At 57.3% G+C, this 26,338-nt stretch overlaps 3 protein-coding genes across 3 annotated transcripts in view; 2 read left to right on the top strand and 1 right to left on the bottom strand.

Moving 5' to 3' along the window:
• Nucleotides 1–655: 655 nt before the first annotated feature.
• PREB (prolactin regulatory element binding) lies at nucleotides 656–8,005 on the top strand. Its single transcript, XM_083494656.1, has 9 exons — nucleotides 656–922; nucleotides 1,790–2,009; nucleotides 2,360–2,580; nucleotides 2,678–2,758; nucleotides 3,724–3,848; nucleotides 3,929–4,102; nucleotides 5,356–5,428; nucleotides 6,201–6,351; nucleotides 6,443–8,005. Exons 1-9 carry the CDS (start codon nucleotides 788–790, stop codon nucleotides 6,535–6,537), a joined length of 1,275 nt encoding a protein of 424 aa, XP_083350782.1. The 5' UTR covers nucleotides 656–787; the 3' UTR covers nucleotides 6,538–8,005.
• The window catches only part of ABHD1 (abhydrolase domain containing 1), a 119,966-nt gene continuing 101,493 nt past the window's right edge, over nucleotides 7,866–26,338 (bottom strand). Inside the window, exons 2-10 of the mRNA XM_083494669.1 lie at nucleotides 15,982–16,080; nucleotides 14,161–14,321; nucleotides 13,838–14,017; nucleotides 12,904–12,949; nucleotides 12,637–12,749; nucleotides 9,277–9,450; nucleotides 9,074–9,122; nucleotides 8,804–8,969; nucleotides 7,866–8,716 (exon numbers count right to left, since the gene is read on the bottom strand). Coding sequence (XP_083350795.1) covers nucleotides 8,466–8,716; nucleotides 8,804–8,969; nucleotides 9,074–9,122; nucleotides 9,277–9,450; nucleotides 12,637–12,749; nucleotides 12,904–12,949; nucleotides 13,838–14,017; nucleotides 14,161–14,321; nucleotides 15,982–16,053 — 1,212 coding nt within the window. The 5' untranslated portion in view covers nucleotides 16,054–16,080 and the 3' untranslated portion in view covers nucleotides 7,866–8,465. The remainder of the gene's footprint in view (nucleotides 8,717–8,803; nucleotides 8,970–9,073; nucleotides 9,123–9,276; nucleotides 9,451–12,636; nucleotides 12,750–12,903; nucleotides 12,950–13,837; nucleotides 14,018–14,160; nucleotides 14,322–15,981; nucleotides 16,081–26,338) is intronic.
• CGREF1 (cell growth regulator with EF-hand domain 1) lies at nucleotides 18,536–26,114 on the top strand. Its single transcript, XM_083494849.1, has 5 exons — nucleotides 18,536–19,347; nucleotides 19,463–19,534; nucleotides 20,805–20,875; nucleotides 23,644–23,766; nucleotides 25,446–26,114. The coding sequence occupies exons 1-5, from the start codon at nucleotides 19,271–19,273 to the stop codon at nucleotides 25,802–25,804; spliced, it is 702 nt and encodes a 233-aa protein (XP_083350975.1). The 5' UTR covers nucleotides 18,536–19,270; the 3' UTR covers nucleotides 25,805–26,114.

Below are 26,338 nucleotides of genomic sequence, written 5' to 3'. Positions count from 1 at the left end.
AGGGCAGCTGGACCGAGAAAGGGCCCTGTTCCCTTCAGGAGCTGAGGGCCACATCAGACCTCAATCCGGCCCTGGCTGGGACCCAGGAGAAGCAGCAGCCGCGGGTCGGCCCCAGGCAAGACTTTTGTGTGTTTTTTTAAATATATATTTATTAAAGTTTCAAAAAAAGGAATTACATAAAAGCAAAAAATACAAGAATAAAAAACAAAAATAAAAATACAAGAAAAATACAGAATAAGTACACAGATAAAAATAAAAAACCAACCTTTCCATATCTTACATTCATATCCTTGTTTCCCTGACCTCCTCATACCTCCCTTTTTTGTATTCCAATTCAATTAATTAATTCAGCAATTTCTTTCTCTCCTTATTATCCTGATCTTTGATCTTAATATATTATAACATTAAATTTTTACCTATTTAAAAATCCAATTTTCCATATTCTTTTATATCATTACCAGCTAGAAACCACTTAACTTCATTCAAACATCATTCTAACATTCATTAATTTTGCAAGACTTTTGAACCTGCGACTAACTCAGGATCGCGCAGCATCTCGGAGGCGGCTGTCTCTTTAAGACTCCGGGCTTCCGCCCTTCCCAAAGATGGCGCGCCGCGCGACGGGGATGACGCGTTGACGCGCGACGCCTCTCTCGCCGGCCGGGCTGGGCGCTGACGTGGGCCGGGAGTCGGCGCATGCCCACTCGGGACCTGAGCGAGCGGGGCTGCGGAGGAGGAAGAGGAGGAGGAGGAGGGGGGGCATGAGCTGACCTTTGACCCGCCCGCCATGGCCCCCCGGCGGCCCCCGGAGCTCTACCGGGCGCCCTTCCCGCTCTACGCCCTGCGCGTGCACCGAGGGGCCCGCCTGGCCCTCATCGCGGGCGGCGGAGGCGCGGCCAAGACGGGCATCAAGAACGGGCTGGTGAGGGCACGGGGGGGCGGGGGAAGAGGGCCTGGAAGAACCCCCCCCAGGGCCATGGGAAAAGAGGGGGAGCCCTGTCCCCGGGGAGGGGGGGAGGAAGGCGCGAAGGGGTTAATCTTCTGAGCAATGGCTGGCCTGCCCCACCTCTTCATCCCCCTTGGCACCCTTGCCTTGGCACGGGGGGGGGCGAGGGGGAAGAGGGAGAGCCCTGTCCCGGGGGGGGGAGGAAGGCGCGAAGGGGTTAATCTGAGCAATGGCTGACCTGCCCCCCCTCTTCATCCCCCTTGGCATCCTTGGGTGCCCCTTGGCACGGGGGGGCGGGGGAAGAGGGGGAGCCCTCTCCTGGGGGGGAGGCGTGAAGGGATTAATCTTCTGAGCAATGGCTGGCCTGCCCCCCCCTTCATCCCCCTTGGCACCCTTGGGTTCCCCCTTGGCACCGTGGGCGAGGGGGAGGAGGGCCTGGAAGACCTCCCCAGGGCAAGGGGAAGAGGGGAGCCCTGTCCTGGGGAGGGGGAGGCGCGAAGGGGTTAATCTTCTGAGCAATGCCTGACCTGCCCCCTCCTTGGCACCCTCGGGTGCCCCTTGGCAGGGTGGGCAAGGGGGAGGAGGGCCTGGAAGACCCCCCCCAGGGCAAGGGGAAGAGGGGAGCCCTGTCCTGGGGGGGAGGCGCGAAGGGGTTAATCTTCTGAGCAATGGCTGGCCTGCCCCCTCCTTGGCACCCTTGGGTGCCCCTTGGCAGCGTGGGCCAGGGGGAGGAGGGCCTGGGGAAGAGGGGGAGACCTGTCCCCGGGGGGGGGATGCGCGAAGGGGTTAATCTTCTTAGCAATGGCTGACCTGCCCCCTCTCTTTTCTCTCTCCCCCCCCCAGCATTTCCTGCAGCTGGACTGGCGAGGGGGGGAGCTGTGCGCCTCGCTGCTCCATGCCCACGACACGGAGACGCGCGCCACCATGACCATGGCGCTGGCTGGGGACCTCATCGCGGCCGGACAGGACGCCTCCTGCCACATCCTCAGCTTCCGCCTGCTGCAGAAGCCCAGCGGGAAGAAAGCGGAAGAGGCGGGGGCCGAAGGGGCTCCCGACAAAGCAGGTGGGGGCCGGCCCCCTGGAGAGAGGGGCAGAGGGGGATCCGCTGGTGGGGCTGACGGTAGAGTGGGAAGGGATCCCCAAGGGACATCTAGTCCAACCGCCTGCCACGCAGGAATCGCAGCTCAAAGATCCCGTTTGGTCTCTCTTTATAAACCTCCAAGGAAGCCAAATCTTTCTGCTATTTCCCTGGAATCTCCTTTCTTGGTTTGAGTCCCTTCCGGAGCAGCGGAATGCCAGCTTGGGGCGTCCTCCATTGCAGCCTTGCTCCGTCTCCCCTGAGGGAAGGGGCATGGTGGGCGGCGAGCGGGCAGAGCTGGCCACAGCCCTCAATCTCTTCCGTTGCGCCCCCAGGTGCTGGCGACAAGGGTCCCCGCAGGCGCAAGGCCCCCACCCCCAGCGGGTCGGGCAGCAACGGCGGCCTGCGCAGCGAGACAAGCGAGGTGGCCGTGGAGACGCTGCACTGCGTCCAGACGGACACCAGCCCAGACGCCCTGCAGAAGGCCGTCTGCTTCAACCACGACCACACTCTCCTGGCCACGGGGGGCGTGGACGGCTTCTTGCGCGTCTGGGAGGTAAGGGGGGGGCGCCTGAACGGGTGTTGTGATGGTGGGGAGGGCAAGTGGGGGTGCTCTGGTGCCAGGGGGGCCAAATATCTCCTTTTGTCTGCAGTTCCCCAGCATGAAGAAATCCCTGGAGTTCCAGGCCCACAACGGGGAGATTGAGGACATAGCGCTGAGCCCAGACAACAAGGTGAGGGGGTGCTGGTCTGGTCCCTGGGGGTCTGTTAGGGGGCACCGCAGAAGCACCCGAGACCCCCGTCCTGGTGGTCCTTGGAAGAGTCACTCGCTTGCAAAGGGAAGAGGCGCCTTTGCTGTCTGGGTTCAGAGACCCAGAGAGAGCAGGAGGAGGGAGATGGGCGATGCCAAGGCAGGTGCCCTTGGGGTGTCCATGGGGCTAGAGGATTGTTCCTCTTGGGACTGTGCAGAGGGGTCTCCAGCATATGACTTCCTGGAGCAAGGGAGGGGGGCTCCAGAGACCCCCAGAAAGGCAAGTGGAGCAATGGATTTGACCAGTTCATGGAGAAAAGGCCTGTTGGTGGCTCCTGGCTGTGCTGTGCCCCCCCCCCCAGTCGCCGCCAGTTTCTGGGAACCCCAGGAGGGTGGAGATCTCATGCGCTCAGATCCTGCTCACCGGGTTCCCAGGGGGACTTCCGATCGGCCCCTATGAGACCAGGATGCCGGACCAAATCTAGCAGCCAGGCTCTTCATGTGTCAAGGAAATGCGGTTTTTATTTTGGTTGGGGAGGGCTTTGCATCCTTGTCTCATCCCAGGGGCTCAAAGCAAACGGCCCCTTTTAAAAAGTGGGGCAGGCAATGGGTCTGCGCTGCACAGCCAGGCCCAGGGAGCAAAATGAACGCGTGGTTCTGAGCCCACGGGGTCCCCTCCGCCGTTGGGTCGCTAGGCCTTTTCCGGCCCTTCCTTGAGGCCCTTGGGCTTCTTGCAAAATGCTCCCCCTGGGGCAAAGTCCCGGCTTGTGGAAATGAAGCTCTGAGTTCCAATCCAGACCTTTCAAGTCTCCCGAGGCTGGGTGCAGAAGGGAGCAAAGGCAGGAAGCAGCCGTCGCTTTGCCCTCCTTCTTCCTCCAGCCAGGAAAGGGACGGACCGGGGAGGGGTCCCTCGTCCTGCCTGAGCCCCGCCCTCTCGCCCCTCCGCAGGTGGTGACGGTGGGCCGGGACTTTCAGTGCTGCGTCTGGCAGCGGGACCAGATGGTGACGGGGCTCCACTGGAACGAGAACCTCCCGGGCATCCCGGAAAAGGCCTACCGCTACCAGGCCTGCAGGTAACGGGCTGGGCGGGGGGCAGGCGGGGCCCCTGCGTGGGCTGTCCGTCCCCTGACGCCTCCTCCCCCTTCTGGCGCAGGTTCGGGGCGGTGGAGGACCAGGCTCAGGCGCTGCGTCTCTACACGGTGCAGATCCCCTACAAGCGGGAGCGGCGCCCGCCCCCCTGCTACATCACCAAGTGGGACGGGCACAGCTTCCTGCCGCTGCTCACCAGGCCCTGCGGCAACGAGGTCGTCTCCTGCCTCTCCGTCAGGTAGGGCCACGCCTCTCTCACTTTCCTCCTTTCGGGGTCCTCCCGGCACTGAGGGGCTCCACTCCCCCCGTCCCTGACCACTGGCCTTGCTGGCCGTTGGGGGTTGGAATCTGATGGCGTCGGAAGAGGGGCCGGTCCCCTTGGCCGGCTGCTGGAGCAAGACTGAGACTGAAGCTCCCGGCTGCCTGCAGGCTGCACTGTCTTCGGTTGTGCCCTTTCTCCTTTAATCCCAGGTGGGTGCTGTAGTTGCTCATCTGGCTGGGTTTCCCCAGCCACTCTGGGCGGCTTCCAACAAAACACTGAGATACAATAACCTATTAAACATTAAAAGCTTCCCTCAACAGGGCTGCCTTCTGATGCCTTCTAAAAGTCAGATAGTTCTTTATTTCCTTGACATCTGCTGGGAGGAGGCGCCACCACCGAGAAGGCCCTCTGCCTGGTTCCCTGTAACTTGCAGGGAGGGAGCCGCCAGAAGGCCCTCAGCGCTGGACCTCAGTGTCCGGGCTGAGCAATGGGGGTGGAGACGCTCCTTCAGGTCTACTGGACCGAGGACTCTTGGGGTCCCTTCCAACTCCACAATTCCATGAGAGGCCCCATGGAAGTCCTCGGGGAGGGAGGCTGCCTTTCTTAGGAACCATACAATCACAGAACTGTAGGATTGGAAGGGCCCTCATGGGCCATCTAGTCCAACCCCCTGCAAGGCAGGAACCACAACTAAAGGGTCCCTGGTGGCTGGTCCTCCGACCTCTGCGTAAACACCTCCAATGAGGGGTTCCTCATGCGCTCTGGGGGTGAGATGTGTCTGGCCTTGAAAGGGCTCTCCGTATATATTCTAAAGAACTTTTGACATACTTGCTGATTGCTGTTGGGCAAACACAGAAGCGCAGCCCAAGAAGCCGTTGCGCAATGTAGCCTGGCGGGCCTGGCATCACAGCCCTTGCGACACTGCAAGCACTCACAACCCACGTTTGCTGTAGGTTAAAGGGAGTTTATTTTATCTTCCTCCGGATCACGCAAAGAGCACCTGTCTGAAAACGCCAGAACAATTTGCCTTGCGCGATCTTCTCCCCATTTGCAGTGACTTTTGCCTCCCCCAACATAAGATTTCTGAAGATGTGCCAATGCTCCCGCTCTCCTGTTTTTGTTATGTGTTTTATGCTGCCTTTATATTTCCCGTGCAATTTTGGGGTGGGGTCCCCCACAAACCTGCCTGCCTGGTTCTGAAGCTGACGGCTGTCTGTCTGTGCTTGCAGTGACACGGGCACCTTCCTGGGGCTGGGCACCGTCACGGGCTCCGTGGCCATCTTCGTGGCCTTCTCCTTGCAGGTAGGCAACTTCCCGCTCCTTCCCAGGCGGCTGCTGGCCTCATGGGCAGCCTGACACTGCTATCCCAAGGGCAGGAGAGAGCTAGCAAAGGCCCTGGGCTGGAGCACAGAGAGGGCTGGAGTCCAGCTGGGAGGGATCCACCGTGCGGTGCTGGTGTCAGAAAAGAAAAGCCCCCCTAAGCCGGCTGGGCAGGGGTGGGGCTGGGGCTGAGGACAGGAACGCTGCAGGCATGGCCAGCTGCCTCCCTCCAAGGGCTGGGGGCCTAAATGGCATTGGGGAACAAGTGCGGATCCTGAGAGCCCCATCGCTGTTCCTCCACCCCCCACTCCCTCTCTGGAAGACCTTCATGTGAGGCCTAGGACCCTCATACCTAGGGGTTCGCCTCTCCCAATATGCCACACGGAGGACCTTAAGGTCCATGAATAGCAACACCCTAGAGGTCCCGGGCCCTAAGGAAGATAGATTAGCCTCAACCAGAGCCAGGGCCTTTTCAGCACTGGCCCCGGCCAGGTGGAACGCTCTGCCTCATGAGACCAGGGCCCTGCGGGGTCTGACTTCTTTCCACAGGGCCTGTAAGACAGCGTTGTTCCAGCTGGCCTTTGGCTTGGAATCAATTTGATTCCAGTTTCTGGAAACTACTGGAAAGTAGCTCTCGCACTCGGATCCTCTCATGTGTTTCCCACTGGGGAATATGGTTGGTGACAGTGAGAACAGGATGTGGGGCATGAGGGGCCCCTGGCCTGACCCGGCCGGCTCTTCTTCTCTCCCGCAGAGGCTGTACTACGTGCGAGAGGCGCACGGCATTGTGGTGACGGCGTTGGCTTTCCTGCCGGACACCCCTGACCTGCTCCGGGACAACGAGGCGGCCCTGCTCAGCGTGGCCGTGGACAGCCGCTGCCACCTGCACCGGATCCCTTGCCGACGTAGGTCGGGGTGGGGCCCCTGCCCTGCCACAGGGGGGCTTGGGGGGCCCCTCCCCTGCTTTGCTCAGTCGTCTCCCCTCTCTCCCCGCAGGGAGCTTCCCCGTGTGGCTGATGCTGCTCTTGTGCGCTGCACTCGTCGTGGCCTCGGTCCTGCTGCTCCAGCTGGCCTTCCCCGGCTTCCTCTAGGCCTCAGCTCTGCCCTTCCTGCGCTGGGGGGCGCCCACCCCTTCCTCACCCCACAGACTGCAGAAGGCCCCGGGGTCCGGGGCGAAGGCTGCCCCCTCAGAGCCTGCGGACAGGTGTGCTTGGCTGAGCCAGGGGGGCAGAACCCCCACAGATGAAGTCTTGGGGTGGGGCATGAACTCTCCTCGTCCCCCGTCCCCCCCGCTGGTGACTACGGGGTGGGGCAGCCCCACTCCTCCGTTTTTGGACTGCCACGTTGAAACATTCCAGCCTCGGCTGCGTTGGGCAAGCGCGGCCCCTCCCAGCCCCACGACGGGGGTCTTGCAAGTTGCCATTAAACGAGATGATGGAGCCAGAGCTCTGCTCCCTGCCTGCCTCGTCTGTCCCCTCCTGGCTGGGGCGGGGCTGGAGCACCCCGCAGGTGCGCGAGGGGCTGTTCTGCGCCAGGACTTGGAGCAGTGGAGGTGGTCTGCCGCATGGGACCCCTTCCCCACTCTAGTAAATGGCTGCAGCCTGGCAGCCCCCACCTGGCCTTGTGCCCATGGGTGTCGGGGCACAAGGAAGAGGGGAGCAGGGGGCTTGTGCCTTTTGTGGGTACATGCGCTTTTTAGGGGTTGCATGTGCCATCAGGCTGCGGAAATGCTGATCAGAGCTCAGATTCTCTCCTTGCAGTGGGTTGGACTTAGATGACCCACGACTTATGCGATGACCCAACTAAGCCGCTAAAAATTCCCCTAAGCTGTAATCTGACCTCCTTCCTCTTGCTCAACTCCAGTATCTGTTTTCCCTCCGTGTAACACTAAACCTCTCCCTTCCTGCGGCTGAGACGATCCTTTGCTCCGCCATGTGCAAAGCCTGTCAGGAATCTCTCAGCTGCTGCTGGGTTCCTCCAGCTTCCCAGGAAGCTCACATTTCCACAGATCAGCTGTGAGGATCCTGCTACCGATGCCATGGGCTCCCGGTTGCCGTGTCCTGAAATGACACCAGCCCTTTATTTCCCCAGCAATGAAGTTGTCTTACGAACAGCCTTTGCATGCCACCCTCTGCCCTCATTGAGGTGCAAGCAAGTCTCAGGTGTGCTCTGAGCTGGGTGCCCATCACCCCCTGAGGGAGTGAACCAGGAAATCAGAGGCTGGAGGGCGACAAGGCCCAGAGCAGGTGTGGAAAGGACAAGGAATGGTCTTCTGTGGGTCGATCTCCCCACAAGCCCACACCCGCTGCCCAACATGCAGCCTGACTCTGAGTGGCACCGAGAGATGTTTGTGCGGTAGGTGGGGGTAGAATGTGCACATTTGTGTGTGTTTATTTCACAGGAAATCGACCCAACTCAATCAAAGATCTCAGCCCTTTCTCTCCTTTCACCAGTTTGGCCTCCTGTGGTCGCTGCAGGCTGGGAGTGGCTCTCTTGGGCCTTTATTATTATTATTATTGATTATTGATTAAACTTGTTAGTCACTTAGGGCAGCCCAAAGCGACCATTTTAGATGGGTGTCCTTTGCCAGCTGTTCTGACTCTCTATAGTTCTTTAACTGGCAGCTGCTCTCCAGGGCTTCAGACGGAGAGTCTTTTTCCCCAGCCCTCCCTGGAGACGCTGCCAAAGGGGTTTGAACCCAAGGCCTTCTGCAGCTTTGCTGCCCCCCCACAAAGAAAGAGGGGGAAGGGCTCATCGCTGTGGTGGAAGCAAGTTTCTGTGCGAGAGAAGTGCAGCTTTCTTTGTGCCCGGAACGGAAGCAGCCTCACGCCAAGGTACTGGAAAAGCCATCTTGTATTCTGCACGGTCCTGGCCCCAGCAGCGCCAGGCTCTTGGAGGGGCTGCTGGCCTCTGATTTCCCCCCTTGGAAGGAGCAGGGCAACAGGCTCAGGCCCTCCACCTGTGGGGCTCACAGGGCCTGCGCTGGGGGTCACAGGGCCCTCCTCCTCCCTGGTTCTGCTTAGGAGGTTGCCACCTGGGCGCCCGGCCCCTGTTCGTGGCACTGCTGCAGCTGCTGCTCCTGCTCCGCTGCCACGGCCGCCGCCAGCTCTTCCTGGTGCTCAAAGACAGCCCCCGCAAACTGGGCGAAGACGCGGTCCATGTAGCTCTGGTGGCGCGGCAGGAGCCCCTCCAGGAAGCCAATGTGCCCTCCTCGCGCCGTCACCAGCAGCGCCAGGGTGGAGACGCTCTGGGCTTCCTTCACGGGGATGGCTGCAAGGAGGGCGGATGGGGGTCAGTCGAGAGCAGGAGCCCCGGGGGGAGAGGGGCGCCCGCCTGGGAGGAGGCCGGGGGACTCACCGTGAAGTGGGGAAAAGGGGTCGTCGGAGGCGTTGAGGCACAGCACCGGGACCCGGAAGCTGTGCACCTTCTGGCAGGGGCTGGCGGCCTGGTAGTATTCCTCGCAGGAGCTGTAGCCAAAGGCCACGGCCGTGTAGCGCTCGTCAAACTCCCGGATGCTGCGCGCCTGCAAAGAGAGAGCACAAGCGCCAAAGCGTTCGTTGTTGCAGGGGGGTTGGGCTGGATGACCCTCGGGGGTCCCTTCCAACTCTTCCAGGGAGGGGGCAGTACCTTCAGCACGTGGTCCACGTCAATTCGCTCAGCAATGACCTTCCTGTGCCTGAAAATAGGGTTGAGGTGTGAGCAGGGAATGGAAAAGGGGGGGGGAGGGGGGTTCTGGGAAGGAAGGGCAGGGGGGTCTTGGGGCCCCTCCCTCCCGGAAGGGGGCCGGAATGCCAGACCTGCCTCTGCCCCCCCCCACAACAGCAACGCACCGCTGGATGAGCTTGCGCAGGTTGGCCGTCAGGTGCTGGTTGAAGAGCACCTGGTTGAGGGGGCTCTCAAGGGAGTGGGTGGTCTCGAAGGAGTCCCAGGTGACGGAGCACGTCATGGCGGCCACCAGTCCGGCCTCCGGGCCCTTGCGCCCCAGGTAGTTCAGCACCAGGATCCTAGGGGCAGGAAGAGGAGTTTGGATTTGATATCCTGCTTTATCACTCCCCTTCAGGAGTCTCCAAGCGGCTCACACTCTCCTTTCCCTTCCTCCCCCACAACAAACACTCTGTGAGGTGAGTGGGGCTGAGAGACTTCAGAGAAGTGTGACTGGCCCAAGGTCACCCAGCAGCTGCAGGTGGAGGAGCGGAGACGCGAACCCGGTTCACCAGATTACATGACTACCGCTCTTAACCACTACACCACACTGGCTCTCCAGAGGGATGCTTCAAATGGATGGAGGGGGGGCTTTGCCCCAGGTACGTTCTGGGCACAGCTGGACCATCAGTCCCTGTCCTGCCCCCCCCCCATAGCCCCTCTCTATTGCAGGCGGCCCCTGTGATGGGTCAGCAGCTCTCTGGGAAGCCCCCTCAGTTTGGAGAAAAGGCAGCACGACAGAAGTTTATAAAATGGGGAAAAAGTCCTTTATGTAGCACATGGTTAAAGTGTGGAACATTGCAAGCTTAAGGATGGATTTAAAAAAAGGACTTCTTCACACGCCACAAAGTTAAACTGTGGAACTCCCTGCCACAGGAGGCAGTGCTGGCCACCAGCTGGGGTGGCTTTAAAAGAGGAGACAAATTTTTGGAGGAGGAGAGGGCTGTCAGTGGCTACTAAGCACGATGGCTCTGCTCTGCCTCAGCACTGAGAGGCAGCAATGCTTCTGGATTCATAGAGCGGAAAGGGAGCCACGGGTCATCTAGTCCAACCCCCTGCAATGCAGGAATTCCCGTCACCGGAGGGGAGAGGACTCTTGCGCTTGAATCCTGCCTTTGGGGCCACTGTGGGAACAGGATGCTGTAGAGGCCAGCAGCTTGATCCTGCAGGCTGTTCTTGCACTTCCGTGCAGCCAACTGTGAGCGACACCCGCAGCCTCCTCTTTGGGGCCAAGACTCAGGGCAGCTTCCAGGCTGCTCAGAACATTTCTTCAGGTCCAGGCAGCTTCAGGCCAAATGCTGGCATCCCTCGAGCTGCTCCAGTAAAAGCCCACCCACCCCCATTCCGGAGCATCACCCTTGAGCCACTTCTGCTTTGCCCTTCCGAGTCCTGGTTTCGAATTCTCCACACTTCTGCTTTGCCCTTCCGAGTCCTGGTTTCGAATTCTCCACACTGGCAGAAGAACGTGGGCAAGTTCTGGAGGAGCAGGCCTGCCAGTCCAGAGGGGCAAACGGGGCAGACCTGGAACATCTGGAGCAATCAGGTCTCCCCCCCCCCCATGGCTTATAGGAAACGAACACCAATGGCTGCCACAGGCCACTTCCGCTGTTACGCCGGAGCATTCCTCTGGCATTTCTAGCAGTCCTGGGGGTCCCTTTCTCAAGCAGACTGGATCTGGTGGTGGAGGGGGGGGTACAGCCCCCTGGCAGCCCAGAGCTGGACTGAGCCCCTTGCTCTTTTGGGACAAGGTTATCAGCTGAATTAAAAGACGCCTGCTTCTTGGGAGAAAAGCAATGACAAACCTAGACAGCATCTTAAAAAGCAGAGACATCACCTTGCCAACAAAGGTCCGTATAGTTAAAGCCATTATTTTCCCAGTAGTGATGGATGGAAGTGAGAGCTGGACCATAAAGAAGGCTGATCGCCGAAGAATGGATGCTTTTGAATTCTGGTGCTGGAGGAGACTCTTGAGAGTCCCATGGACTGCAAGAAGATCAAACGTATCCATCCTGAAGGAAATCAGCCCTGAGGGCTCCCTGGAAGGACAGATCCTGAAGCTGAGGCTCCAATACTTTGGCCACCTCATGAGAAGAGAAGACTCCCTGGAAAAGACCCTGATGTTGGGAAACATGGAGGGCACAAGGAGAAGGGGACGACAGAGGACGAGATGGTGGGACAGTGTTCTCGAAGCTACCAGCATGAGTTTGACCAAACTGCGGGAGGCAGTGGAAGACAGGAGGGCCTGGCGTGCTCTGGTCCAGGGGGTCACGAAGAGGCGGACACCACTAAACAACAAATCATCTGACCCTCTGGGAGGTTGCCCAGGGGCTTCCCTGCGCCCCAGCTGGCAAACGTGCTCTTGCTAGTAAGGGAAACCATTCGGTAGCATCAAGCGGAGACTGACGCTGCTGGGAGCAAATGCCTGAGTCATAGGAGCAGGAAGGCTGACTCACCGGCTCCCGTAAACACCACAGCCGGGCAAGCTGGGCTCTGCCTTCCCTTTCACCCAGATGATCAACCGCAGCAGAGTCCCGGCTGTGTGGGCGCAAAAGCCTCTCCGGCATTTCAGTTCCTTTCCCCTCCCCTCCCACCATGGCGGGATTCGGAGACACAGGAGGTCCAGGCCTGGGGGTCCCTTGAGCGAGGGGAGCCTTCCGCCTTCCAAATGGTCCCCCCAAGGACACCCTCGCCCCTAACCGGCTTAAGAGAAGCGGCAGGGGCAGGAGGAGCCTTTGGGAAAGAGACCCACTGGCAGGAGACTCCGCTCCAGAGTGTCCTCGCCCAGGACTTAGGCGCTGCCAGGAGCTGTTTCCGTGCCCTTTGCCCCGCCACCCTGGAAATTTGTTTTAGGCGAGAGGCCGCTTTGCTCATAAAAAGAGTCCTAGCAGGAGGCAGAGGTCATTCTCCAGCTCCTGCCTTGTGGGTGGGCCCTGGAGGGAGGCTGGCAAGAGAAGAGCAGGATCTGACCAAAGGGGCCCTTTGAGTCCAGCCCCCGGATGCCCAGAAGCAAGCGGGAGCTGAGCCCCACAGCCGCCACAGACCCCTGTCTCCTTCCTGAAGTGCCCAGCAGCCAGGATTCGGGGGGGGGCACCTTGGCATTGCCTGGGGGGGGGCAGAAGGAAACCTGGCCTCAGGCCGGGGGCGGGGGAGAGGCCCAGGCTTCTTTCAGCAGGTACCTCCTGGCTCGGCTCAGCAATACTTCTGAATCTCAGTTCCTGGAAACCACAGGAAGGGAGAGTTACTCTTGTGCTCAAACTTTTGGGTTTCCCACAACGGGCACCTGGTCGGTCTCTGTGAGGACAGAATCCTGGGCTAGAAAGTTCATGGGCCTGATCCTGCAGGCACTCCTGGTGCTCTTTCCTTCCTATGAGAAGGAGGCCCAAGATGGGAGGCAACAGGACTTCCCATCCTGGGGCAATGGAGCCGCTTCTCTACAGCACAACTCCCGTTTCCCACCCGCCTCCCCCCTTGCCCTGCCGGAGCCTCACCCGCCCAGCGAAACGCCCACCGCCATCAGGGGGGCCCGGGGGAAGCGGCTCTTGATGTGCCCCACCACCAGCTCCAGGTCTTCGGTGTCGTTGGCGCAGAAAGCCCTGTGGGTCTGGAGGGAGAAGGGGAGATGGTGGGTGAGGCTTGCCTCTTCTGCAGAGACAGGGAGTTGGGGTGCCCATCCTGCCTTCACCTTGCAGTCCCAGAGCACCCTCCCCTCCCCCAGCACCCAAGGGTGCGCCACCCCCAGCTGTGGCCCCACTCACCAGCAGCTCCTCTCCTTTGCAGCCTCGGTTGTTGAACACAACAGCCCTGCGAGGGAGACGGGAAGAGAGTGAGAACCCAGGAGAAGGCTAGTTGTGGCTGCAAGTCACGGTGGCTACATGCTATGCCTGTTGCTGCGAAACAGCAGCTGGGGGGAGAGGGCCAAGACCCTCCTGCCCTGGCACTCCTGAGGGTCCTGGGCAGGGGGGGCACCTGGCTGGCCACTGTGGGAACCTGGACCCGATGGCCCCCCTGTGACCAGACCCAGCAGCTGGGCTCTTATTTTTTTATGATTGCTAAATGGAACCTCCATAGACAGAATCAGTTTATCTTAGAGTAGTAAACAAGAATGGGAAAAGGCAGCGGTGCGTAATGGTTAGAATGTTGTACTAGGACCTGGGGGTAAAGGTAAAGGGACCCCTGACCATTAGGTCCAGTCATGGCTGAGTCTGGGGTTGCGGCGCTCATCTCGCTTTATTGGCCGAGGGAGCCGGCGTACAGCTTCTGGGTCATGTGGCCAGCAGGACTAAGCCGCTTCTGGCGAACCAGAGCAGCGCACAGAAACACCGTTTACCTTCCCGCAGGAGTGGTAGCTATTTATCTACTTGCACTCTGACGTGCTTTCGGACTGCTAGGTGGGCAGGAGCAGGGACCGAGCAACGGGAACTCACCCCATCGCGGGGATTCAAACCACCGACCTTCTGATCAGCAAGCCCTAGGCTCAGTGGTTTAACCCACATTGCCACCCGCGTCCCAGGACCTAGGGGAGCAGGGTTCAAATCCCCCCTAGGCCATGAAACTCGCCTCTCAGCCTACCCTACCTCACAGGGTTGCTGTGTGCCACCTGGAGCTCATTGGAGAGAAAGGTGGGGTGTAACACAACAAGTAATAGCACCGCCAATGCCAGGACCCCCCCCCCGGGGCGCCCTTTCCCACCTGTAGCCCCGTTGCTGGACGCCAAGGACCATGTGCAGAATGTAGGTCTCCTGGCTGTTGCCCGTCAGGCCTGGCAGGAACAGGACAATGGGGCAGCTCTCTGGGTCAGGATGCTGCCCGCTCTCGCCATCAGCCCAATCCAGGAGCAGCTGGCCTCCGTCTGCGGTCCTCAGCACTTCACTGGATGGGAAAGGGCAAGGAGGAGGAGGCGGCAGGTGAGACGGGCTCCCTGGCATCACAGCCCCATGCCCACCATCTCCCAAGCAGACTGGCACTGGCCCCCACCTCGGGCCTGGCTCCCTCCCCCCCCTCGTCCGGCTGACCTGCGGTAGGAGACGGGCGGGCTGGACTTGAGGAAGACGCGGACGATGGTCTGGAGCCGTCCTTCGAAGCACCAGGGCGTGGGGTAGAAGGTCTCGTTCACGATGGGGCAATATTTCTCCAGGAAGGAGCGGAAGGGCTGGCAAGCCACCAGCAGTGGGGGCTGGGGGGGGGGGAGAGAGGAAGGTCACAGGGAGCTCAAGTTCAGCGCTGCCCCAGAGCTCTCCTTCCTTGGAGTTCAATAGCGGGGTTGGACTAGATGACTTCTAGGGGTCCCTTCTAACTCTACCATTCTAAGCTGCCTCTGCTGCTGCTGCCCACACAGAGGTTGCTTTCCCGCCTCTTGCCAAAGGGCCTCCGGCTGGCATTTGTTATGCCCATAGGCAGTGTCCCCTCCTGGCTCCACAGGGAGACTTTGCTCGCCCTTTCCTGCAAAAACACCTCTTGCTGCCCAAAAATCCTTCCTAATGTTAAGTTGGGATCTCCTTCCTTGTCGTTGGAATCCATTCATTTGGGTCCTACTCTCCAGAGCAGGAGGAAACACGTGACAGCCCTTGAGATATTGGAAGATGGCTATCATAATAATAATAATATGATTTATTATTTATACTCCACCCATCTGGCTGGGTTTCCCCAGCCACTCTGGGTGGCTTCCAACAAAATTTTAAAATACAGTCATACCTCGGGTTGAATGTGCTTCAGGTTGAGCGCTTTTGGGTTGCGCTCCGCGGCAACCCAGAAGTAACGGAGCGTGTTACTTCCAGGTTTCGCTGCTTGCGCATGTGCAGATGCTCAAAATGACGTCACGGGCAGGCATGGAAGCGGCAAAACACGACCTGCCCACAGGATGCAAACAGGGCTCCAGAACGGATCCTGTTCGCATCCCAAGGTACCACTGTACAGTAATGCGTCAAACATTAAAAGCTTCCCTCAACAGGGCTGCCTTCAGATATCTTCTAAAAGTCAGATGGTTGTTTATTTCCTTGACATCTGATGGGAGGAGGCGCCACCACCGAGAAGGCCCTCTGCCTGGTTCCCTGTCACTTGGCTTCTCGCAATGAGGGAACCGCCATATCAGTGGCAGATTTGGGGGTCTCCAGTTTCTGGAGTACCACGTGTGCAACACCAATATTTGAGCCAGTTGCGCTTCCTTAAATCTGCCTTTGATCACATTGCCTCTCGGTCCCTCTTTTCCAGCCCAAACACCCCAACTTCCTCCACCGTTCCTCACAAGGCTGTTTCCCAGACCCTTCCCCGTCTTCCGCCCACCTTCCAGCTTGTCCATATCCTCCTGAAACTGAGCTGCCCAGAACCTCAGAAGGTGCTTCTCTGCCTGGGAGAGCCAAAACCAGGCGTGGCCACCGGGCTGGCAGGAATCTAGTTTCTGTCCCTGATTATTGTTTTGGCAAACACCTAATGAAGACTTCCGAACCTGTTTGCCGCACGTGTGTCAGCCTCACACGCCAGCCCCAGGCAGGCAGCCCACCCCACCGTCGGGGGCAAATGCCAGGCTTGGCCCCGAGACCCCCGAGGGAAGGAGCGAGGCACGAGCAGCCTCTGGAGCAGAGATCCCCATCTCCCCGTGGTGGCTCTCCCGGTGTCTCTTGCCTCCACCTGGGAACCTGGCCAGGGGTCACGTCGGGCTGCCGTCGGGGGAGCTGGGCTGGTGGGGGTGGGAGTGGAAGGGTCCTGCCCAGCCTCGTCCCTCGCCCGAGAGAGGGGTGCCAAGGATGCCCGGGGCGCCCTCTCCCCCTGGCCAAGGGGCTCCGCCTCCGCCCGCCCCGTCGAGGCTGCCCGGAGCAGCGCCCGCTTCCCCGCCTGACCTTGGGGACGCGCGCCCAGTAATAGGCCAGCCAGCCGGTGCTGAAGCCCAGCAGCAGCGACAGTCCCAGCATCTCTCCGCCGTCCGCGCCGTCGGGCAGCTGCTGCGGCGAACGAGGCGCCCAGAAAGTGGCCCCGGACGGGAAGGCGCTCGCGCAGGCGCACACCCTCGCCCGGCCTCACCGGGGAGGCCATCTTTGGGACGGGCATGAAGCCGCGCCCCGCCCACCCGCGGCCATCTTTGGGGCGGGCGCTCCAGTCCAGCCTGAAGGAGCCCAAAGGGAGGGAGGATCCTTAGCCCAGTTTCGGAAGGAGGAGCTGGCCAGATCCAGAAAGAAAGCGGCACAAGGGTCCCCCCTCTGAGAGCTCTGTGCATGCTCAGAGGCACTCTTCTTTCCCTCCCTCCCAGGCTGAGCAGGGGAGAGAGGGAAGGAAAGATGATGATGATGATGATAATGATAATGATAATAATAATAATAATAATAATAATAATAATAATAATAATAATAATAATAAAGATTAGATAAATTTATTGTCATTGTCCGTATATACACAGTATACACAACAACGAAAAATAATAATAATAATAATAATAATAATAATAATAATAATAATAATAATAAATTTATATCCCGCCCATGTGGCTGAGTTTCCCCAGCCACTCTGGGCGGCTTCCAACCAAATATTAAAATACAGTAATACATCAAACATGAAAAGCTTCCCTGAACAGGGCTGCCTTCAGATGTCTTTTAAAGAGACAATAGCTGCTTATTTCCTTCACATCTGAAGGGAGGGCTTTCCACAGGGTGGGTGCCACTACCGAGAAGGCCCTCTGTCTGGTTCCCTGTAACTTCTCACAGCGAGGGAACTGCCAGAAGGCCCTCAGTGCTGGACCTCAGTGTCTGGGCAGGATGATGGGGGTGGAGACGCTCCTTCAAGTGTACAGGACCGAGGCCGTTTAGGGCTTTAAAGGTCAGCACCAACACTTTGAATTGTGCTCGGAAACGTACTGGGAGCCAATGCAGATCTCTCAGGACCGGTGTTAAGTCGTCTCGGTGGCCGCTCCCAGTCAGCAGTCTAGCTGCCGCATTCTGGATTAATTGCAGTTTCCGGGTCACCTTCAAAGGTTAATGTTGTGTTTTAATCAATTGTTTTTATACCTGGTGTTAGCCACCCTGAGCCCTGTCTTGGCTGGGGAGGGCAGGGTATAAATAATGATGATGATGATGATGATGATGATGATGATGATGATGATTTACTGGATCCACGGCTCAAGAGGGAAGAGTGGGGGCAGTCCCTGCCGCTGCTGCAAAGGGGGTCTTGGATAGCTCGGTTGGTTAGAGTGCAGCACTGACAACGCCAAGGTTGCAGGTTCGAGCCCCACATGGGACAGCTGCATATTCCTGAGTGGGGGCTGGACTAGATGATGCTCAGGGTCCCTTCCAGCTCTGCAATTCTGTGGTTCTTTGGCAATGATTTTTCTATACAGCAGCCGCCACCTGGATCAAGAGCTCAGTGACACCAGAAAGCGGGGGCCCCTGTTGCTCCCCCCTTTGTTGCACCAACCATTTCCAGACGAAATGTCCCTTACAGAACAGCAGTGGAACCGACTCCATTGGGAGGTGGTGGACTGTCTTTCACAAGAAGTTTTTTAAAGCAGAGGTCGGGTGTGAAATAAAATAATTTAAGGTCTTATGTATATAATAAAGGTTCATAAATGTACCAAGCAAACACATACATAGATATATAGGCCACATGTCTGAAGCTGCACAGGAGAGCAGCCATGGAGCCATTTTGACTCCCAGGCTGACCAGGTGTTTTCTCTGCAAGGTCCAATGGAAAAGCCTCCCCATTGTCTTTTCCTTCGCAAATCCTGTCTTAAGGGTATGTCTGTGTATGAACAGGGTGAGCCTGTGACCTGGCTCAGGAACTAAGTATTTATCATTACAAAAGACTGACCAGGCTCCCCAGGGTATCCAGTCAAGTGAGCATTAACAGGTAACCTGCCAGACAGGAGGTAAACAACGCACTCAGATTTCTGTTGTAGACCGCCCTTTCTGTGATGTAGGCATGATGTATCTGGGGGTGGTCTTGGACTATAGGGTGGGCAATTTAAAATGTCTATATAAGGGTGGGCACACCTGGGTTCTGGGTCCTCCTCCTTTCCTGTGTGTGAGGGGAGCACCCTGTTGCAACAGTTCAATAAAGATCAGGCTTACGAGCTGCTTTGCTTCTCAATATTCTCTGGCTGGCCTCTGTTATTTTCTCCGACCGATGGAGAACCTGCAAAGGACTCTATAAGAGCTCTTGTGTCCCCCATAAGGGAATAAGGGCAGATTTCCGTTTATTACAGGTGTCCTCCTGGCAGGAATTCGTCCTGGTGGCAGAGGGTTGGACTAGATGACCCCTGGGGTGCCTTCCAAGTTCCACGATCCCTAGTTCCCATAAAAGCTACTGCACGGAGCCTTCCCATCTTGAAAACAACTAGGCATCTCTCTCTGCCTGCGTGTCTGGTGCCTTCGCATCATCTCCCGAGGCTTCCTTGGCGCAGGAAGGTCCCCTCCCTCGGAGAGCGCCACGTCGGAGCCGCCTGCCGCCCAGACCGGCTGCGAGGCCCAATGGTCGGAGCGCCTGGCAGGCAGCTCCCGAGGGAGGGCGCCAGGGGCGCGCCTGCCAGCGCCCGCCTCCCCCGCCACGTGGACCCAGGACGGCCGCCAGCAGCCGGGGATCAGCGGCGGTCGCTCGTGGGTCCCTCGGTCTGCCCGTCATCCCCACGATCCACGCGTGGAGAGGAAGATTCCTCGTGTTGCGCGGGGCTGGGGCCGGGGCTGGGCAGCAGCCGGGCAGGGCGAGGAGGAAGGAGGCGGCGGGCGGGCGGGCGGTGGCATCTCCTGGGAAGCTCCAGTTGCCCCTCTCCCCGGACTCAGGTCCTCCTTTCCCACGTGCAGAATATTAGGCAGGCAGGCAAGGTGATCTCTCCCCCTCCCACGCTGCAGTGGTACAGTCCATTCTGCCGCCGCGGCCGCGCGCATCCTCGCATCTTGGGGCGTCCCCGGGGGAGGCGCGTGCCTGCGTGTGAACGGTTCTGTCTGTCCGCTGTCGGAATCCGTGTTCTGGGTTGCTCCCCGGCTTCCCTGCCCGTGGGAACGCTTCCCCGTGGGCCCTCGCCACCTCCGGCAGCTGGTTGGCAAAGCCCCGGTGCCCACCGAAGCGACGAAGCGGGCAGCCCGCCGCGTTGGCAGGGCATGAGCGGACGGCGGGTTCCTGTGCCAACCTCTGCACGGTGCCAGGATGAAGGAAATGCTTCTGGCCGCGCTGCTCCTCGCGGTGCCAGCCAGCTGGGCGGCCCCAAAGGAGGGCGCTAACAGGTACCAGGTGGGAACCTGGGGGTGGGGAAGGCGGAAGGAGACAAGCTGGGGTTTGAAGCTGGGGAGGGGGTCCTTGGTGCCCCCTCCAACAACGCCTTCTCTTTGTGCCCTTTAGGTCTGAGCCCCTCCCCAGTGCCAGGGAGCCCCCCATCCCGAACCCCCTCGACCCAGGGCAGGAGTCTGCCAGGTGAGTTCCTTGCCCATCGCACCCCTTGCCCCCACCCCTTTGCCCCTGGGGAGGACACATTTGGGGGGAGACTGGCAGAGAGGGAGGCAAGGTCTCTCTGCCTCTGACCCAGTCAAATAAGGGCCCCCCAGGCTTGAAGCTGAGGAACCCCCCCCCCAAAACCACAGAAATGGAAGGGACCCCAAGGGTCTTCTAGTCCACCCCTGCAATACAAGTGGGCAGCTCAGTCCTTGCCCCTCGCCAGGCAGAGAATGGGCCCCCTCCCCTCTACTTCTGCCTCCCCCCAGCAGTCAGCTTTCTTTTTTAAAAAACAACATGATTTTTATTGAGTTTTCCATATTTCATTTCATTTCATTACACATATCACAGCTTCTATTATTTGCTCAGACAGAGCATCAACCTCCTCCCCCCTCCCTCTTTTCTGACTTCCCTATAGCCTTAACGCATTTCCATAATCACTTCTTTATCTTATATCAACATTCAAGAATCACTCTCTCATTTGTAAATTAGCACCTTAATTTCTCAAAGCTACAAACATTTTCAAATATTTACAAATTTCTTTCAAATAATAAATGAATTTGCTTCAGTCCTTCTGAAACCTTTCATCTGGTAGATTCCTGATTTTCCCTGTCAACTTTGCCAACTCCACAAATCCTGCCACCTTTATCTGCCAGTCCTCCAGCGCGGGGAGTTCTTGCTGTTTCCATCTTTGGGCCAGGAGGATCCTTGCTGCTGTTGTGGCGTATATGAACAAATTTACATCTTTTTTATGAATTTCTTCGCTAATTAACCCCGATAAGAATGCCTCTGGTTTTTTGCTGAAATTATATTTTAATATCTTTTTTAGTTCATTTAGCAGTCAGTTTTCAATTAGGCCTGGTGCTCATTCAAGCCCCCAAACCAGGCATCTACTGAGGCAGCTTCTGATCATATACAGGTAGTTCATCCCTGGCATATAGTAAGAGGGCCTCTGAGCATGTGCAGAATACGCACCCTCCCCAATGAGGAACTGCAGGTGTCCCTCCCCACCCCTTCAAGGCGCAGTTTCCCCATCAGGCATTTTGATCCTGAGCAAACAGGAGCGGCCCAAAATTCTTTGTCTGCAAATGCCTCAGTCTGCCGGTCCCTGGAATGGGCAGACCTTGGCTCCTTCCTGACCGTTGCGCCCGTTGCCCAGGCCCAGGGGCTCCCTGCTGCCCCCTGCCCTTGCCAAGCCCCACAACCCTCCGCTGCCCCCTGGTTTGCTGACCTGTGGCTTGGCCTGGTGTAGGTTGATACAGGAGTACCTGAAGAACGTCGGGCAAGAGGATGGCAAGGCCAGCGCCATGAGCAGGAAGCAGGGTAAGTTGCAATGGGGTCCCAGGGCCAGGGTGGCCTTAGATGGCACATCGGGGCCTGGCAGGGCAGGGCCTGGCAGGGCAGGGAGCGTGAGCTGGGGGCGAGGGTAGAAGGCTGGCCCTGAGCGCCCTGAGTGGGTGGGTGTGTCTTTCTTCCAAGAGGGGCCTCAGGGAATCCCCTGGCGCAGGTGACACTCTCCTGCTCACTTTATTTGGGTTGGGAAGAAATGCTTTGGGGAAGAAATGGGTAAAAAAGAACAAATCCTGCTGGGGGAGCTGAGCGAACCTCAGAACAAGCACAGGTGTGTGTAGCAAAAAGCGAGGGGGGGGGACGGGACAGCTGGAGCAGCAGCTGATTTTGGCAAGAGGAAAAAAGAAGAATAGAACTGTAGAGTTGGAAGGGACCCTGTGGGGTCATCTAGTCCAACCCCCTGCAATGGAGGAGTCACAGCTCATTACACACACACACACACACACACACACACACACACACACACACACACACAAACACCCCTGACAGATTACAATCCAAACTCTGCTTGAAAACTTCTGACCCAGGAGTGTCTCCACCCTCTTCCACCCTCAAAGAGCCCTTGCAGCCAGAAAGTCCTTGCTAAGGTTTAGTCAGAATCTCCTTCCCTGTAATTCGAATTCGGTGCCGCCCTCCGGAGCAGGATGTAAACAGAGCAAGGGGAGGGGAAGCAGGGAGCCTGTCTGTTTATGGCAGGAGAGGGGAAGTCAAACAGGGAAACTAATGGGAAATAGGTGCTTTGGGTCTTGAAGAGAGAAGAGGGAGGCCCTGATCAGTTTGCGGGGGGGGGGGGGGAGTCTCTCTCTGAGCCAAACCAGCAACCTCCACACCCCTTTTGAAGTTGTTAATGGAGAAATCTGAGGGCTCCCTTGGACCAAAAGCAAGGACACCAGCCAGGAATACCAGAGCAAAACAGCAGCCAGTCGGCTTGGTCTTTCTTGAAGACTGTGGCGACAGGACTCCCACCTGCCACCAAGATGGAAGCCCCAAACAAAAGAGAACCCAAACTTTTATTAGCTGCTCATCCCCATGTTACCCCCCCAAACTACATCACTCATACATCATGAAAGGGGAGGTCTGGTGGCAGTAATCTGAGCATCCTGGACCCTGCCCCATGGTTCCCCTTGCCCTCCACCAAACACCCATCAAGTGTAACAAAAAAGATATATACATTTCCCTGTTTCCCAGCCAAGTTCATCCCACCCTTTTGTCTTCATCTTGGTTTGCTATTTCTGGAATGGCTACCTGTCTGGCCCTCAGGTGTCAGGATGCCAGGAATTATCCCTCAGGCAGAGGGGCTGCTGAGGAGCTGAGCTCACAGGTCTAGACGAGTTTCTGAAGTTTCCCCAGTGAGCCAGTACAGAGATACATTGATCAGTGAATTCCTACATTTGGTATCGTGCAGCAAAGGCCCTTTGAATAGATAGGAAGAAACTGTGATGAAGTGTTTTGTGGGGACAAGTCACAAAAGTCACAAACGTGATTGCGCTGGTTTTGATAGTGGGCTGCATGTGCATGATATCTGCTGGAGGGGCAACCCCCCCCCCAACCTGTACCTAAATTCCTGCAACAAAGTTAAACCACTCAATAAACAGAAAAAGACCTTCAGGTAACAAGGTGTCACTATTAAAAGCAGCTTTTTTAAACCATAGCAAGGATGCTGGGAAAGGGGCCTCCTTGCTCCAGAGTCGTGGCCCCCGCAGATGGCCAGCATCTTCCCACTGAAGCACAGCCTGTGATTATGCAGAGCCTAAAATAAGTCCCTGGCTGCCCACACAGCCCAGCCGGCTTTGCTGTCTTTTCCCAAGGGAGCGGAAGGAAGGGAGGATTTCCTTCGGACACCCAGAGGAGGGCAGCCAAGGTGGTCAAGGGCCTGGAAACCCAGCCGGATGAGGAATGGTTGAGACAGGTGGGGTGTTTGGCCTGGGAAAGAGGAGGCTCAGGGGAGACAGGAGAGCCACCTTCAAAGATATCAAGGGCTGAACCATGGAAGAGGGAGTGAGCTTGGGTTTTTTGCTGCTCCAGAGGTGAGAACCCAAAAGAATAGATTGAAATGCTAGAAGAACGGCAGATCAAGTTGATGGATTATGCGGAAATGGCTAAAATGGCCAGAAGAATCAGAAATCAGGAAGATCAAAATTTTAATAATGGGGGAAATTTATAACTTATCTTAAAGACCATTGTAAACTGTTAGTTAGTTAGTTAGTTAGTTAGTTAGTAGGACTGGAATATCACTTGTAGCTTAATGGTGAATTTTGGATACAGTTGAGAGGTAAAATATGTGGATTATTATAAAAGATGCAGGAGGAAATGATTGACAGCAGGACCCACAAAGGGGAGGAGGGAATAAGTCCAGGTGATTCCTTGGAATCTTGTTTTTGTGTTGCATGTTGAATATGTGACTGTGAAATTTTAATCTGAAAAACCAAATAAATTTAATTATTATTTCTAAAAAAAAAAAATGCAAGAAAGGAGATTCCCAGTGAAGCAGCTGCAACATCTGCCCCACAACTCTGGTCTGAGTGCTGGGGGCATCTGGGAAAATAGGGGTCATGTTGTGGTGGGGAGGGCTCTGTGGGTCAGGAAGGAGAGGTGAGAGGGTGGGTGGGAGTCCCAGGCCGCAGGAAAACCTCAGCCCCACCGCTGGAGTCACTCCACTGGCTCTTGCTCTGGGCAGGAGTTGGGCTCCTGTGCCCTCTGGCTCAGCCCCCCCCAATATCTCACCCCTCTGGTGTTTCCAGCTCTGTTGCTCCTCTTCGCCCTCCATGACTACGACAAGAGCGGACGGCTGGACGGTCTGGAGTTCATGAGGCTGCTGAGTGAGATGCCCTCCCAGAGAGACAGTTCTGTGCCGGACTCGGTAGGTGCCGCTTTCTCTCCTTGGCCTTTGGTGTGCCAGGCAGAGGGCACATCTCTGCCCAGGCTGCAGGGGCTGTGAATCTGAGTGCCTTCCCTGCTATGGCTGCCTCCACCTGCCTGCCATTTCAAAGCTCATCTGCTTTGTTGTGGTTGAGTCGTTTAGTGGTGTCCGCCTCTTCGTGACCCCCTGGACCAGAGCACGCCAGGCACTCCTGTCTCCCACTGCCTCCCTCATGCTGGTAGCTTCCAGAACACTGTCCCACCATCTCGTCCTCTGTCGTCCCCTTCTCCTTGTGCCCTCCATCTTTCCCAACATCAGGGTCTTTTCCAGGGAGTCTTCTCTTCTCATGAGGTGGCCAAAGTCTTGGAGCCTCAGCTTCAGGATCTGTCCATGGAGTTTTCTTGGCAGGGATACTGGAGTGGCTTGCCGGTTCCTGTTCCAGGTGGATCACGTTTGGTCAAAACTCTCCACTATGACCTGTCCATCTTGGCTGGCCCTGCACGGCATGGCTCATAGCTTCTCTGAGTTATTCAAGCCCCTTCGCCACGGCAAGGCAGTGGTCCATGAAGGGGCTCATCCGCTTAGACATAGGCAAACTCGGCCCTCCAGATGTTTTGGGACTGGAACTCCCATCATCCCTAGCTAACAGGACCAGTGATCAGGGATGATGGGAATTGTAGTCTCAAAACATCTGGAGGGCCGAGTTTGCCTAGGCCTGGCTTAGAATCATAGAATTGTAGAGTTGGAAGGGGGCCCCTAGAGTCATCTAGTCCAGCCCGCGCCAGTGCAGGAACCTCAGCCAAAGCATCCGGGTCAGAGGGCCACCCAACCTCTGCTTTGAGACCTCCAAGGAAGGAGGCTCTCCAGCCCTGGACAAGCAGAAAAGTGTCTGGAGTCCACAGTCAGAGGCAGCTGGGCTTCCGAAGGACCATCGCTGGAGACCGCAGAGGGGAAGAGTTCCTCTTCCACTCAAATCTTGCTTGCTGGTTTCCCCTTGGGGATCTGGCCGGCCATGGGGAGGGCACGATGCTAGACTAGATGGGCCATTGGCCTGACCCAGTGGCCCTCTCCTCCTAGCCCTCTCCATGAATTTGTCTAACCCTCCTCTAAAGCTATCACTGCTCCTTGTGGCAGTGAGCTCCAAAGTTTAATTATGAGCTGCATGAAAAAGTTCCTTTTTTAATCTGTCCTGATGCTTCCAACATTCAGCTTCAATGGACATTCATGAGCTCCAGGGTGATGAGAGGGAGGAAAACTTTTCTCCAGGCATAATTTTATGAACTTCTGTCCTGTCGCCTCTTCCTTGCCTTCTCTCTAAATTACAGAGTCCCAAACGCTGCATCCTTTCCTCACAAGGCTGTGGTTGCATTGCCTCAATCTTTTGGGTGGCCCTTTCCTGAAACTTCTCCAACTCTTTAAGAGAGAAGTGCAAATTCACTGCATGCCAACCGTGATGGGACCTGCCACCTGCAGAACCAGAGGCGCCTTGCCTGTGCAAGACCTTTTCCTGGGGTCTCAGCAGGGCAGAGGCCTTGCAGGGACCCTCCGGTCCTCTTAGTGGGCTTCTGTTCTTACTCATAATTTTATGGTTTTATTCTCCTTGAGGTTTTACTTTTCCAATCAAGGGGTGCATAAATGTTATGAAATAAATGGAAATGCCCCCCCCTTGACCCCTGCAGGTAGTCCTGATGGTGGACAACATCCTGGCGACTCAGGACTTGAACCACGATGGGCTGCTGGAGCCCTCAGAGCTGCTTCAGGGGCCCTGGCACAGCCAGACCCCCACCCTCCTCACTGCCCCCAATGGAGAAGAGGGTGGCGTGCTGCGGGCACCCCCTGGACCTGATGGACAAGGCGTCGGCCACCCGGATCCTCTTGGCCAGCAAGGCACTGCTGAGTCCCCGGCTGCGTCAGAGGCAGCTCAGGACCAGGGCGTGATGGAGGCCCCTTCGCTGAGCCCCCCGGCACAGAATCAGGATGGGGCACCGGGGCAAGGAGAAGCAGCTGAGGAGATTGGGGAGCCTCTCACGCCAGGAGACTAAACCCCCCCCCAAGAGAAAGGGGGCCCAGCGGAGGAGGACTGAAAAGCAGAGGCTGCGCAGGGTGGCAAAGTTGACTCCCAGCCACCTAAAACCACAGTTGGAAGGGGCACCCAGGGTCAACCTCTGGCAACGCAGGAATCACAACTAAAGACTCCTTGGCAGATGGCCGTCCACCTTCTGCTTAAAAATCTCCTCCAAGGAAGGAGAGTCCATCGCCTTCGGAGGGAGTCTCTTCCACTGTTGAGCAGTTTTTACTGACATAAAGTTCTTCCTATTGTTTTTGTCAGAAATGCATTTATTGCCATTTGAATCTATGGGTTTGAGTCCTCCCCTCCAGAGCAGGAGAAAGCAAGCTTGTTCTCGCTCCCACTTGACAGCTGTTAAAATATTTCATGGACGCGGGTGGCGCTGTGGGTTAAACCACAGAGCCTAGGACTTGCCGATCAGAAGGTCGGCGGTTCGATTCCCCGTGAGAGGGTGAGCTCCCGTTGCTCGGTCCCTGCTTCTGCCAACCTAGCAGTTCAAAAGCGCGTC

This window comes from Podarcis liolepis (genome assembly GCF_965112155.1).
Source record: "Podarcis liolepis genome assembly, chromosome: 3".
Taxonomy (NCBI): Eukaryota; Metazoa; Chordata; class Lepidosauria; order Squamata; family Lacertidae; genus Podarcis; species Podarcis liolepis.
The sequence above is the reverse complement of the archived record's forward strand: the minus strand, read 5'-3'. Positions and strand labels throughout refer to the sequence as shown.

What these genes read in the sequence shown, in the direction of transcription:
- PREB (XM_083494656.1), top strand. Translation starts at nt 788, where the DNA reads ATGGCCCCCCGGCGGCCCCCGGAGCTCTACCGGGCGCCCTTCCCGCTC. An exon ending in GTCTCCTGCCTCTCCGTCAG is followed by an intron (nt 4,103 to 5,355) that starts GTAGGGCCACGC and finishes CTGTGCTTGCAG; the next exon opens with TGACACGGGCACCTTCCTGG. An exon ending in GCACCGGATCCCTTGCCGAC is followed by an intron (nt 6,352 to 6,442) that starts GTAGGTCGGGGT and finishes CTCTCCCCGCAG; the next exon opens with GGAGCTTCCCCGTGTGGCTG.
- CGREF1 (XM_083494849.1), top strand. Translation starts at nt 19,271, where the DNA reads ATGAAGGAAATGCTTCTGGCCGCGCTGCTCCTCGCGGTGCCAGCCAGC. An exon ending in CCAGGGCAGGAGTCTGCCAG is followed by an intron (nt 19,535 to 20,804) that starts GTGAGTTCCTTG and finishes GGCCTGGTGTAG; the next exon opens with GTTGATACAGGAGTACCTGA. An exon ending in TTCTGTGCCGGACTCGGTAG is followed by an intron (nt 23,767 to 25,445) that starts GTGCCGCTTTCT and finishes CCCTGCAGGTAG; the next exon opens with TCCTGATGGTGGACAACATC.